The 12,451-nt window shown below is 46.5% G+C and overlaps 1 protein-coding gene across 14 annotated transcripts in view; it reads right to left on the minus strand.

Moving 5' to 3' along the window:
• herc1 (HECT and RLD domain containing E3 ubiquitin protein ligase family member 1) overlaps nt 1-12,451 on the minus strand; it is an 88,973-nt gene that overhangs the window by 24,501 nt on the left and 52,021 nt on the right. For 9 of the 14 annotated variants that reach the window (XM_079736056.1, XM_079736052.1, XM_079736053.1 and 6 more), the window contains 17 exons: nt 11,216-11,444; nt 10,095-10,216; nt 9,173-9,399; nt 8,582-8,850; nt 8,199-8,251; nt 7,883-8,083; nt 7,379-7,553; nt 6,891-7,158; nt 6,245-6,458; nt 4,391-4,650; nt 3,977-4,104; nt 3,617-3,753; nt 2,630-2,830; nt 2,410-2,540; nt 2,000-2,217; nt 866-986; nt 529-675 (listed from right to left, as the gene is read on the minus strand). In XM_079736056.1, the coding sequence (XP_079592182.1) occupies nt 529-675; nt 866-986; nt 2,000-2,217; nt 2,410-2,540; nt 2,630-2,830; nt 3,617-3,753; nt 3,977-4,104; nt 4,391-4,650; nt 6,245-6,458; nt 6,891-7,158; nt 7,379-7,553; nt 7,883-8,083; nt 8,199-8,251; nt 8,582-8,850; nt 9,173-9,399; nt 10,095-10,216; nt 11,216-11,444 (3,101 nt within the window). Of the gene's footprint in view, nt 1-528; nt 676-865; nt 987-1,999; nt 2,218-2,409; nt 2,541-2,629; nt 2,831-3,616; nt 3,754-3,976; nt 4,105-4,390; nt 4,651-6,232; nt 6,459-6,890; nt 7,159-7,378; nt 7,554-7,882; nt 8,084-8,198; nt 8,252-8,581; nt 8,851-9,172; nt 9,400-10,094; nt 10,217-11,215; nt 11,445-12,451 lie in introns of all 14 variants that reach the window. The other 5 variants (XM_079736050.1, XM_079736049.1, XM_079736058.1 and 2 more) reach the window with 4 other exon arrangements.

The following is a 12,451-nucleotide window of genomic DNA, read 5'->3' on the forward strand; positions in this document are numbered from 1 at the left end:
AGTTAACCTCAGAATCACTTTCTTCCTGCAGAAAAGCCTCCGCTTGGGTCTAACAGTCTACGTGTTGGTGTTCATTTCTGTGTTCTTTTTTTTATAAAATATATAAAGCCAGGGAAATTCTCTGTTAAACACAAGCAGTCTGCTACTTGAGGTTAGAAATGCCTTAACAGAGTTGTGGTTTTCTATTGCCAGGGCACCCTTTGCTAGAGCGAGTGGGAACTTGGATGGAGCAACATCCCACCACGAACTTACTCCTGTGGAACCCAATGTGTCATCTTTTTATTCCGAAAATGGGGGATTACTTACCCTTACTACATGCACACACAAGTAGGTATCAAGTCTGAAAGTACCACAGCATTTCACGAGCTCCATGCAGAGTGTAGCCTTTTCTTCATTAAAACACTGGTGTATACCATTTTTGTGTGTATACCATTTCTGTAGGTGTCGGTCAGTGTGTGTGTGTGTGTGTGTGTGTGTGTGTGTGTGTGTGTGTGTGTGTGTGTGTGTGTGTGTGTGTGAGTGTCCTACCCTCAAGGACCAGATGTTCATCAGCCCCCCCACTCCTCCAGAAGCCAGGGCCAGGCCGTCAGGACTGAAGGCCACCGTCCTCACGGGTGTGATGTGTCCCTTCAGCTGGAAAACACAGTGGGCGCCCCTCCCTGACCGTCGCCAATACTGCACGCACACGGGCACACACACACACACACACACACAAATTACTGTGCTAAGTATTACATTACAAAGATGCATTGTGTTTGATGTCATTCCTTTCAAACTTCTCTTGTTAGTAAATGTGGTGGTCATTGTTGAGAACAAAGGATAAATGTTGTAAAAACACAACACATTTAAGTGGCATTTGAAGTACCTTAAACTTAGGTTTTTGCTCATTCTCCCAGCATCCCTCTGATCCGGAGGAACAGGAGTCTGGGAAGTCAGATGGGTTTTGGGGAACTGTCCAAACCAAGACAAGGCCATTCTGACAGCATCTGAAAGACACACACACAGATGCAGAGACAGGTTTGAAATGTATTTCCTCCTGGGATTCCTCCCGCTGGAAATACCACAAACACTTTACACCTAAAAGGTAAGACATTCAGTCTGAACTGCTTAAATGAGTTGTGTGTCCAATGTGGCGGCCTTGCATTGCTGTAGTGTCTGTAGGACAGCTTTAGATAGACCCTGTTCAGATTAAGTCTGCTATTAGAGCTGTATGTGTTCCAGAAGGAACAGGTGCGGTAGTAGTTACAGGGGTTGACACTAAGGTTTCAAGTCAAGTGGTCATGTTCGACTGTCCCGAATGTCATATTCACTTGCCCAAATTAAAATCAGAATCGTGAAAGGGCCTCTTTTTGCCAGGCACCTAGCCAGGTTTTGGGGGGCTCAGAAAACTCATCCTAGCTCAGACTGAAGCTTAATGTTAGCTTCGACACATGTACGTGTTTAAAAAATAACAAAGTCCACTGTTGCAACCTATTAAAGCCATCGCCCAGTTATATGTAGACCTGCATGCTTTTATCTGGATTTTATGCAGATAAATCAAATATCTTGACGAATGACAACCAAAGAGTTTTCATTGCCCTTTAGAACTGTGTGATTGGAAAATGTTACATTCATGCCCGTCGAAATCCAAGTAGCATCATGCAGGTGGTTTTCCGTGATGAAGATTATTCTGTCTTAAACTGTCTTTAAGTACAATTAAGGTAAGGTAGGCATGCACATTCCTGTTTATTTATGTTAAATTATGTAACTTTCTATTGCCATTTGATTGTTAACTTAGTCAACTTCTCTGCAAATAGGCTTCTGTTTAATCTGTTTTATACATCTCTATGGATTTAAAGGAGCACACTGGCATTCATTCTATAGGCAAAGTATTATGAATGGTTCAAATACCATCATTTATTTCTGACGGACCAATATCCAGACATTACCGGCTACCGGCATCTCTTGCGTGCTACGTCTATAATCCTAACAAACCCCCCTTCTGCAGTGGAACACCTACGTGGCTAGCATGCTGCGAGGCTTGGGAGCACGTCCAGGCAGGCTGCACCAGGCCACGCTGTTCACCACAGAGGGATGGCTGAGGCTCTGCAGGCAGTACCAGCCAGAGCGTGAGCCTGACTCAGAGTCTGGGCTGGCCCACAGCTTCACAGTCTCTTCTTTGGCACAGGTCAGCAGCATCCGACCACTGGCATCCCACTTCATGCTGGTGATGGACTCCTGGAAATACACAGATTTAGTCCTCGTACAGACACTCAACCACCGCTGCCTTGGTGAACATACCATCTCATACCGTAGCAGTACCACATTGTCTGCAGTGTAGACTTACACTGCAGACAAAGACACTGGTATCATTGACACCAAGGTCGGCGATAGACAAGCGGCTTTTGATATTTTGTCACGTTTCTTTACCTTATGTGCATCAATCACCACGATGGCTCCCTTTTCCAAGGGCTCTTTGGATCCGATGAGCAGCTTTCCATCAGCGTAGCCCACAGCAAACGGCTTGTCCTCACTGAACCACGCTATCTGCATCACGGCCACTAATGTGCACCATAGAGTCAACATCAATCCTGAAACCCCACCGGAACGAGGACTTCAATTGGACGGTCATTCATTGAATCATGCTCACCGTCCTTCCTGCAGCAGTGCCCCAGCTCTGTGCGTTGCATGGTGGAAGCGTCCAGCACCTCGATGAGCCCCAGGGAGCCATCCATGCGGCCCACCAGCAGCAGGTCCTTGGGCTCACCGCACCACAGAGAGACGGCCTCGCCCTCGGGCCAGGCCAGGGCGGATACCCAGTTGGGCTGGATGTCCAAGATGCCCTTACCACCTGATAGGGGGGAAGCCTTGTCAGTCAGCCCAGGGTTCTGGATTGGCCAAATATTTTGACAGTGAAAAGGGACCGGTGTGGTGAAAAAGGAGCGGTACGTGCGATGGAAGTGTAATTTGTTGCAAATAAGTGAGTGAAATGTTCTGTGAAATATATGCTATGATTGACTGGGCGCCTGCCTCTGTATAATACAATTTCGATTTTAGACTGGTCCTGGCAAATTTCTGACCAATCAGGGCATCTTGTCCCTGATTGGTTTAGGGAAGGAGAAGGAGGAGGGAAGCAGGGAAGGAGGGAGGGAGGGTGCACCGAGGGAGAGGGAGGGCTTATTTAAGGGTGTTTATTTTCAAAATGTTGCTCTCTTCTGCCTCTCTCTTTCTTATTTCCAACTTTACCTACAGCACATTTAATCTTTACCGAACAATAGTGTACAGCATGGGTTGACGCCATGACAGGGTTGAACCTGCTGTTGACCCACCCAAGGTCTAGAATAAGGGCTGCTGATAATTTACACTTGAGAGGGAGGAGACTCTCACAAGTAAGAAGTAGAATCAGTAGAAAATGTGTTTGTGAAGGATAATGAGTGTGAGGCACGTCAATGGATAGATGGTGGAATCTACAGGCTCAGGCTCTGCTACGATGGTTGAAAGCAGCTGATTACTGGACCACACTGTGGCCTGTGAGCCATTCAATCATTAATTCATTAATTTTAATGGCAGCAAAGCAGTTTGCATGCAATCCCATTTGAACTAATGGGAGGAAACAAAGGAGACAAGGTTTGTTTACCGTTGACCTGCCAGATATTGACCATTTTCTCCATGGCAGAGGCCAGGTATTTGCCGTTTAGGCTCCAGGCCAGCGAGGCCAGGCAGTGTTCACCAGGAGAGCCCAGGGAATTCAACCCCTCCTCTGAAGAGCTGTCACTGACCCAACAGGAACAGCGGGGAGAAGACACACACAAGAGCAAAACATTCACACCACATGGGTGAACATGGACATATAGCTGGAAAGCTGATACAGAAATGGGTGGGAAAAGGCTGCTAAAGGACACAACACACAAATAAGTTAGGTTTGCTAAAGGACCGCTATACTCTGCAGACACTGAAATGGGGGGGAGACCGAGGGTATTATCATATTGGGCCTCACGTCTTGTTGAAGATGCAGGTCTGCTGCAGAGTGTACTGGTTCTTGGTTACATTCCACAGCCTAGCCGTCCCATCACTGCCACTCGTGGCTAAAAGTCCTTTTGTACTGCACCAGCCTAATGTAATGACCTGAGCACAAAGGGCACACACATATTTATATATATATACATACATACATACATACATACATACATACATACATACATACATACATACATACATACATACATACACACATATATATTATTATTTTCAGCAATGGCATATTTCCTTTTTGGCTGAAGCATTTGGAACCAACATTTTCAAGTGAATGAACACGTAAAACATTCAGTAGTCACCTGATGAATAGCCCCTCAATAAACATTTTGAGGACGTTTCAGTGACCAAGTCCATTTGAGGGTGGCCCGTGACCTACCCGACTCTGATGGGCCTCCAACTTCACCATGGGACACTTGCGCAGATCCCCCGCCATGTCGGCCAGGGTCAGGGGCTGGGCGTGACAGTTGTCCCGGTCGTGCGCGGCCAGCGTGCGCACCAGCTGCTGCGCCGCCCACTGGCGGTGCTGGGACGAGAGCCTGGAGGAGAGGCAGCACGCGGCCAGAGCGTTGGCCAGCTCCAGGGCTCCTACAGCAGGAGCATTGTAGGAAGGATGGGCATATAAATGCGCTATTAAACCTGCTCAAACACAAGATGAAAAAGATGTCTGGTGAATGAGGGGAGGAAAAAGGGCAAAGGAAATACAAAAGAAAACAAATATCACGTACAAAAGATGGTTTGATTTAAATCGATTGCTAGCATGAAGCATGAACTGTTGTGAGTGTAAGTTCTTGGAATCAAAGAAATGCATACATTATAGATATCATTAACATAACATAAATAAACATATTTTGAATGGACATGCTTTAATAAAATTATCCAATTTGTATGTATGAAAATGTATACATTTTACAATGTGTTCAAGATTTGGAGTTAACTATATAAAAAAGTATTAGTGATTCAAAGATAATTAAAGAGCAATTGGTTTTAAACATGGTTTATTTGTCTTATTTGACCGTGAAAAAGTCATTTTCTCACGGTTACTGAATCTCCCCAAAACACAACTTTCCACTCTGCTGTGAAAGCAGGAGGCGTTCTTTTCGTGAAATCTGACTACCTTTTCCGGTAGTCTGATGTGACGACCAAAGGGGCACTGGTGGCTCGGTTAGTGTGGACGTGTAGAGCTCTATCTGGGCAGCGTTTGACTGCGGTGTCCGCGAGAAGGCTGGGATTTTCGACCCCTTGTATATGCCACGTGTGGGTGGATGGTGAAGCTCCGTTTGAGCAGCCATGTATTTAAGGCCAAGTGAGGGTTAGGCTTCCCGGACATCTATAGTATGACACAGGGTAGCCCAATATGTCGATCGTGATCGACATATTTTTTGTCAATCCACTTGATTGACAAAAAATGTCTGTCAGACTTTGAAAAACGGTTTCAAGACTTTGCTTTACTAAAGCTAATCGCTACATTTATGTGCTTTCCATGTAGGTAAGATGTTGAGGTTCATCAAAATTGCAAGCAATGGTTCAACTAAACACGTCTGCAGTGGAGGATGAGATTTTCATAGGACAAGCTGATATTGAGCTTAAGTCCAGGGCTCATGGACAATTCAGGAACCTACTCACAAAGGAAAGGATCCAAACATCAGGAGATGTGCTACTTCCTTGACGGCATTATTTGGCTCTACCTATTTATACCAGTCAGCCTTTTCCCACACGAAGATTATCAAGTGCAAATACCGTTCCACCATGAGTGATGGTCATATGGAAGCCTGCTTGAGACTAGCCACCACCAGCTACTGTCCGGACTATGCAACCCTGGTTGACTCCATCCAGGCAAGTCATCAGAGTATGTACTCAGTATGCAAATAAATATATGTTTAGCATTTTTACAATGTAGGTAGATTATTTTCACCTGGTCATTTTGAAAGAAGCTGCAAACTGAAAAGGTGTGGGGACCAATGGTATAACATTAAGGTGTCTGGCGGATTTCATATACAACATCGCTCATTAATGGTCATACGCGACAGAACTAAAAAAGTATCATATAAAGTTGGCATGGGTCGTAACCATGGTGATGACACGCCCCCCACCTCTTTCCTAAAAAAAAATTTGAATTCACATTATGTTCGAATTTCATCTGAATCAGTGGGCTCACTGGCTCTTTTCAAAAAATAAAATGATATTGATGATGAATGTTGATGACAATGCAGCCTTCTACCTCTCCACAAACCTCTTTTCTCAAGGTCTGTCTTGTCGTACGCGGGCCTAAGCCGGGCCCCTTTGTCCGCCAGCAGGGCAACCAGCGCCTGGGTCACCACGAAGTTGGGCGATGTGACCAGCTTGTTCTCTTCTGCCACGCCCCGCAGGAAGCTAGGCAGGAACTTCCGCTGAATGGGGTCGTCAACGGTGGTCAGGTTCATGCCCGTGGCTGCTGAGATCAGGTTCTGGATGGAGGAGGTCAAGTCTGAGTCTTTATTGAAATCCATTTTACGCACTCAACGCTCTGTGCCCTATATAGTGCATGACTTAAGCTGTCTCCATTGTGTAATGTTGTCTGAAAATTGAGTGTACAAATCTGGTTCCCAACGTAGTGCACTACTTAACACCCATACTGCACCTTATACCTGATGCATATATTTCTGCTCCTTTTTTATATATATCCCATGATGCATAAGTTTTTTAATTGAGCAATCACAGGGTGACATCCAACAGGTGTTGGCTTGTTAGTGCGGCCTATTGGTCAGTGGATTTTCCAGCACATCCTACTATGTGTGTGAGCCAATTCAAACATTACCAAGATAAGATCATCCAACCCCAGTAAATTAACATTTCTGCTGTGCCCTCACTCTGATGCTATCAAGTTACAACAACTCTACCTGAGTGCAGAGTTGCACCAGCAACTTAGCCGCATTAGGGCTGTTGGAGGCCAGGCAGCCCACAGCGGTGCTGAGGTAGGCCAGGCAGGAGATGGGCTTGCTGGCCTTGCTCGCCCCACGTGGCCTTTCTGCGGGGCCCGAGCCCGTGGGGGGGCTGGTGGACAGGCCGGCGCGCCCCGCCGCCGCGAGACACATGAGCCGCACCAGCGTTCTGATGTCGGTCAAACCAAGGGACTCCAGGCCCGCCGCCAGACTGCAGCTGGAGCCGCTGTGTGCCGCGGTGGAGCAGAGGTCAAACGCAGTGGGTTAGGTCGACGCGTGACAACATTCGGACACCCTCTCGACCAGAATTTGGTGCGAACACGTTTTTTGTTAATGTGATAATGGGAGTGGACTAGCCCCAGAGCGGGGGTTTGGTTTTCCTTTAACAAGGCCTTGGGTCTCAGCGACGCTGAGCACACGTTGAGGGCCAGCCGGAGGATGTGTACCTGACAGAGAGCAGCGACAGGGCCCTCATGACCATGGTGCGGGCCAGCAGGACCTGTGCTGCGGCCGTCACCCGTCGCAGGGCCATGACCCGGTCGTGGGGGCTCTGGATGGCCGCCGCCTGCTCCCCCAGAGTCACCCTACCGGAGGAGTTCTTCTCTACAGAGCCTTGACATCCTGACGCGCACACACACCAAACACACACACACACCAAACACGCCACGATGCGATTGAAAAACAGCAATAGTACCAAGAAAAACACAACAGATTTGCTATTGTTTTGGCTGTGCAGTAAACATATACAAATACATTTCCGAGCATAAATTTCATTGACCAAAGCAAATGTTATTACTTCAAATATAGTATCTATGATTTCAAATATATTCCACTGAACTAAATATTGAATAATTAATTAACTAATTAGATTAAGACCAAACCGTCAAAGAATCTTGTAGACAGGACGTTTATGCAGTGCAGAAGACATGTTAGACCTCAGCGGCCCTCACCGATTTGCAGCAGTGTCTCTTCCATGCTGTTGGTGGCCGTCACCATGGCAACGGAGGCTCCCAGCGGGTCGCTGTCGGGGAACTGGACAGCCTCCGGGACAAGGCGTCGCTCACCGAGACCCAGGGGGCCGGCCAGCATCTCAAACTCCTCCTCCCCGGTCAGCTTCTCGTCTTCGTCCACGTCCAGCATGTCCCAGTCCTCTGAGCCATCCCCAGGGCCAAAGAGAGAATTAGTACATTATTTGAAACGTACACACACATTTTTAGGACAAACTCTAGTAATCTTCCTGCATGGTTTGAACATCATCCGCCTCACCTTCATAGACGCTGTCCTGTTTTCCCAAGAGGTCGGGAGCCTGACCTTTGTATCTGACAAAGAAACAGTTGTATTACTCTTAACCATAACCTGATATGGAATTACAATCACTTCATCCCTAGGAGTGTTTACTGGCATGCATTTGTAAGGGGAAAAAAAATAAATAAACGTTCACAACCAGGTCAAGTTTCGGTAACAGGTCAACACCGGCCAAAAGCTGAAGGGCTTGTAAGCAGAAGGTTCTGTATTCTGAAGAAGCCTGCGTGTCTGTGAAATAGTCTACGAGTCTCGATAACATGTTTGGAGCCAATATACAGAGTATGAGATATAGAACAACACGTTTAACTCCTTGTGCAACAGCATCTCTTCTCCAAGGTAGCTACCTCTCCACGGACGGCGCCTTGGCCTTGCTCTTGACAGCCAGGTACTTCTCCCTGCAGCAGCCGCACAGTAAGTAGTAGGGGTTGCCGCTGCCGCACTCGCCCCCGAACCAGCCATCCACGTAGGAGCCGTTGCTACGGTATCCCTGCCGGTTGGCGCTGCGCCCGCAGCCTGGGTGGCTCTTCTTCATGTGCTGGTTGAAGTTGGCCACGCTGGCCTCGCACAGCTCACACACCACCACCTCATCTCGCTCCTCCGTCTCACACACGTGCTGCACGTGGGGGACACAAGCGCACAAGACATTGCAACAGGATAAGACACAATCACAAGTTGAAATAAAGGACACAGACAAGGGTAAAAGCAACACATAATTAATCACAAAAGCCTTGGTGAGTAGGAAGAAGGAGGAGAGCATATCTCTTAAATGCTATGTCTCCGATCATGCAGTTCAATTTAGAAGCTTAAGCAAGTCTGTGTGTGTGTGAGAGTGAGAGAGAGAGATGTCTTCTTTGCGTGCATTTATCATTTTAGAAGCAGGGTGTGTCAGTGGCATGTGGCAGTAGTACTAGGCCGTAGCATAAAAACACACACACCCATGTTGGCCAGTCCAATACCTCTGGGATCCACATTCCCAGAATGTCTGTGTCACTGGCCAAGTCCTGGCCGAACATGGCCTCCATTGTCTCCTCGTCCAGGTCCATCTCCAGCTCCTCATCCAGGCTAAAGTCGTACAGGGCGCCAGGGTCCTGCTGCTGCTGTAGCGCAGACACCTCGCGCCGCGACTGGCTCTGGTGGGCCTGAACCGAGCGGTACAGACCGGCTGGGAAGAGACACAGACAGAGACATCGAGAGATAAAGAGATCCAGAGTCCCTTAGTCATTCCTTTATTGGCTCGATTAAATTGGAACACTATTTTTCTACATAACTGCTTAAAAAGACTCTTTGAATCTGTGACAAAGGACTCCCAGACACCAAAGATCAGGAAAAACGTCATCCATTTTACAGTATGCTAATTCTAACGTGACACGAGCCGTTATCAGGCCAGCAGCTCAGCTCAAGGAAGTGACAAACAATGTGAGGTTGATAGTGAGAGATGTAACGATGTGGCAGACCAAAAAATAAGGGGTGGTACAAAGTCAATGCAAAGACGCTTTTAGAGGTGAATTTCTTGCCAGAAAAACCTGAGGCGCGATTGATGAATGGCACAGCACGAACAACCTGGTTTGCACAAATTTTACTCAAGCATTTTGGGTGAATCTACCCGCGAGAACATATAATGTATAGATATCTAAATAATATCAGGGCCAAAAGTTGTGTGCGCCTCCGGATGATATAATGAATCCGAAGGTGTTGGGTTCTCCAACGTCTCTGATACTTCCACAACAAAAGTAAAGACTCGTAGTGGTGGTTATCTCGGCCATGGCAGAGAATGAATGGTGGAAAGAAACTTTGGAGTTCACAAGAAGAAGCCCCTTCTCCTAATCGCACGGTAAGAGTGTGTCACTAGGGTCTCACCAGCTCGAGCGAGAAGGGTGCGTGCGGCCAGGTCGAAGCGGTGCTTCCTGCTGACCGCAGAGCGCCCCCTTGTGGGAGGGCCGTTGGAGGCCGACGCACTCTCCTGCTCCAGGACATCGGGACTGCAAGTGAGAAAAAACATCCTGTCTGAATTTTTTCAGCATTTTGACTCGCAGCTCATAATTAAAAAGATGCTGTTGGAAAGATGAAAGTGTCATTTGAATGTCATTTGATAGAAAACCATAGCCATGCCTCCACTCACTCACTCGCAGTGCTATTGCAGATTACCAAGACACCAAGTAAACCCATATGCAAGCGATGCTACAGAGACAGATTTAGGGATGTATCTGAAAGACCTCTATAAAGAATTGAGAGATTGGCAATCCCGGAGCTGGGATTGCTTTTACAACCAAAAATGGTGTCTTACATTGGTATTTGTTGTTTTTGTCCTCAAAGTTTGGTGTGACGCATAAACCACCGTAAACAGATAATCCAAATCTGGGCCCGATTTTGCAACTAAGCACGGTGTTAACAATAATTAGTTAGGAGAGTGTTTCTCAGGATATAGGTTAATTTACATCGATCAGAATAGATGTCCTTCATTTGTAATTTGTGGCCGAAAGGTGCATCTGCGAGTGTATGGCTTGGTGTCATTAACTATACTGTATTTGCCCTTTCCTTTCAATGGAGGGGCAAAGTGTCAAAATTGTACAATGGGTTCCCAAGATATCTTCCTGTTTGTGTCTCATAAATGTTTGCTTAGTCAATTTTGCAGTGGATTTATTGAACTATTGAGAATATGCCTGACCCTACCTCTAGTAAAACCTCTAGTAAAACAATCTAAAATCTACTTTCCATTTATTTATTCCAAATATCGATGACAGTACTCATCAGATGTTGTGCTACAGCGCTACCACCTGAGGACACTCTGAAATAAATAAAATAAAATATTCCCCCTATTCTCCTTCATTCATGTACATTAAGTCTGAAGCGCTAGACCACCCCCTTGTGCCACATAACCGTGACAGCGGAGATATAAATGTGGGCCAATGTCTTCCAAGCCGCAACGTGGATCCAGGCCAACCTGGGGCACACAGGACACAGAGTCATCTGGAGTCTACCTTTCGCTGAAGCCCTCCTCCAGCTCGCTGGGGTCAGCGGCGGACATGTCCCCGGGGGAGCACAGGTAGGGGGTCCTGTCCAGGGACTTGCCGGTGGCTCCATGGCAAGAGCCTGAGCCTCCGCCACCACCAGTGGAGCGCTGCTCGTCTTCCTCCTCCGTGCCGGGGTTCTCGATCATCCACATGGCCAGCACCGTGATGTTCTGGGCGTCCGCCTCACCTCGGGCCCCTGGGGGACAGCGGCAGTGCCTTTGGTTATCATTACAGCACCGGGAAGAGACTGAGGCTGGCCGTCGTGTTAGGCTCCACAATGCTTGTTGACCAAAGGATGGAGGCATCCCTTCACTGCCTTTCTATTTGTTTTAGTTTAAGATTCCAAAACCTATTTTTCAAGAGACCTGGCCAACAGCAGTATAAAAAAACCTACACACAGGTCACAACAGAGCAAAAAAAGACAACCTCAAATACAGTCCACTTAATAAGTAATAAGGCTGGGTAAAAATTAAAATCGATTTAACCGATTTAATTTAAATTTTGCAATATCGATTCATAGGGCATGAGATCGTTTTTTAAATTTTTTTAGAACGCGTCTTTGTCATAACGAACTGTGAGAGTGTGGTTGCTAAAATGCTAACGTCAGTGCTAATGTCAACGCTAACGTCACTGCAACGTAGTAGTCAAATTCGGCGGGAAAAAACGCCCAAACTGCCATTACTGTGCACGTCCTCCGCGCTCTAACTCAGCGTAAATCGATGAGACCAACTGATAAAGAAGCCGATATGGAACTTAAACTGTGATTCTGATAAAAGTATAAAGGTAATTGAAATACGGTTTTTAGATCATTGATGATACAAAGGTGTTTATTTGTTTAATGGTTTGAACGAAGATTAACGTTGAAAATTAACCAAGTTACGATGTCTGAAGTAGTCAGTGGTGTCAGAGATGGCCATTGACTTAGATTGTAAAAGCAGAATAAGAGTAATAGTAAAAAAAGTTGAAAGAGTTGAAAAACACTGAGCTTTAGCCATCATGTCGTTAAAGAGCGGGACGTTTTGATAGTTTAATGGTTTCTGCAGCACAAAGTATGCAGGAGCAGTTAACTGCACAAAAAACAGGCAAACGGAATAAAGAAAACTTATGAAGAGCAGTAGATGTGCTTGCAGTAGCAACCACATTAATAAATAATGTAATACAATGGAGCTGAAACTACATAAACAGGGAATACTTCATTCAGTC

The sequence above is a fragment of the Pollachius pollachius genome (assembly GCF_949987615.1).
Source record: "Pollachius pollachius genome assembly, chromosome: 5".
NCBI lineage: Eukaryota > Metazoa > Chordata > Actinopteri > Gadiformes > Gadidae > Pollachius > Pollachius pollachius.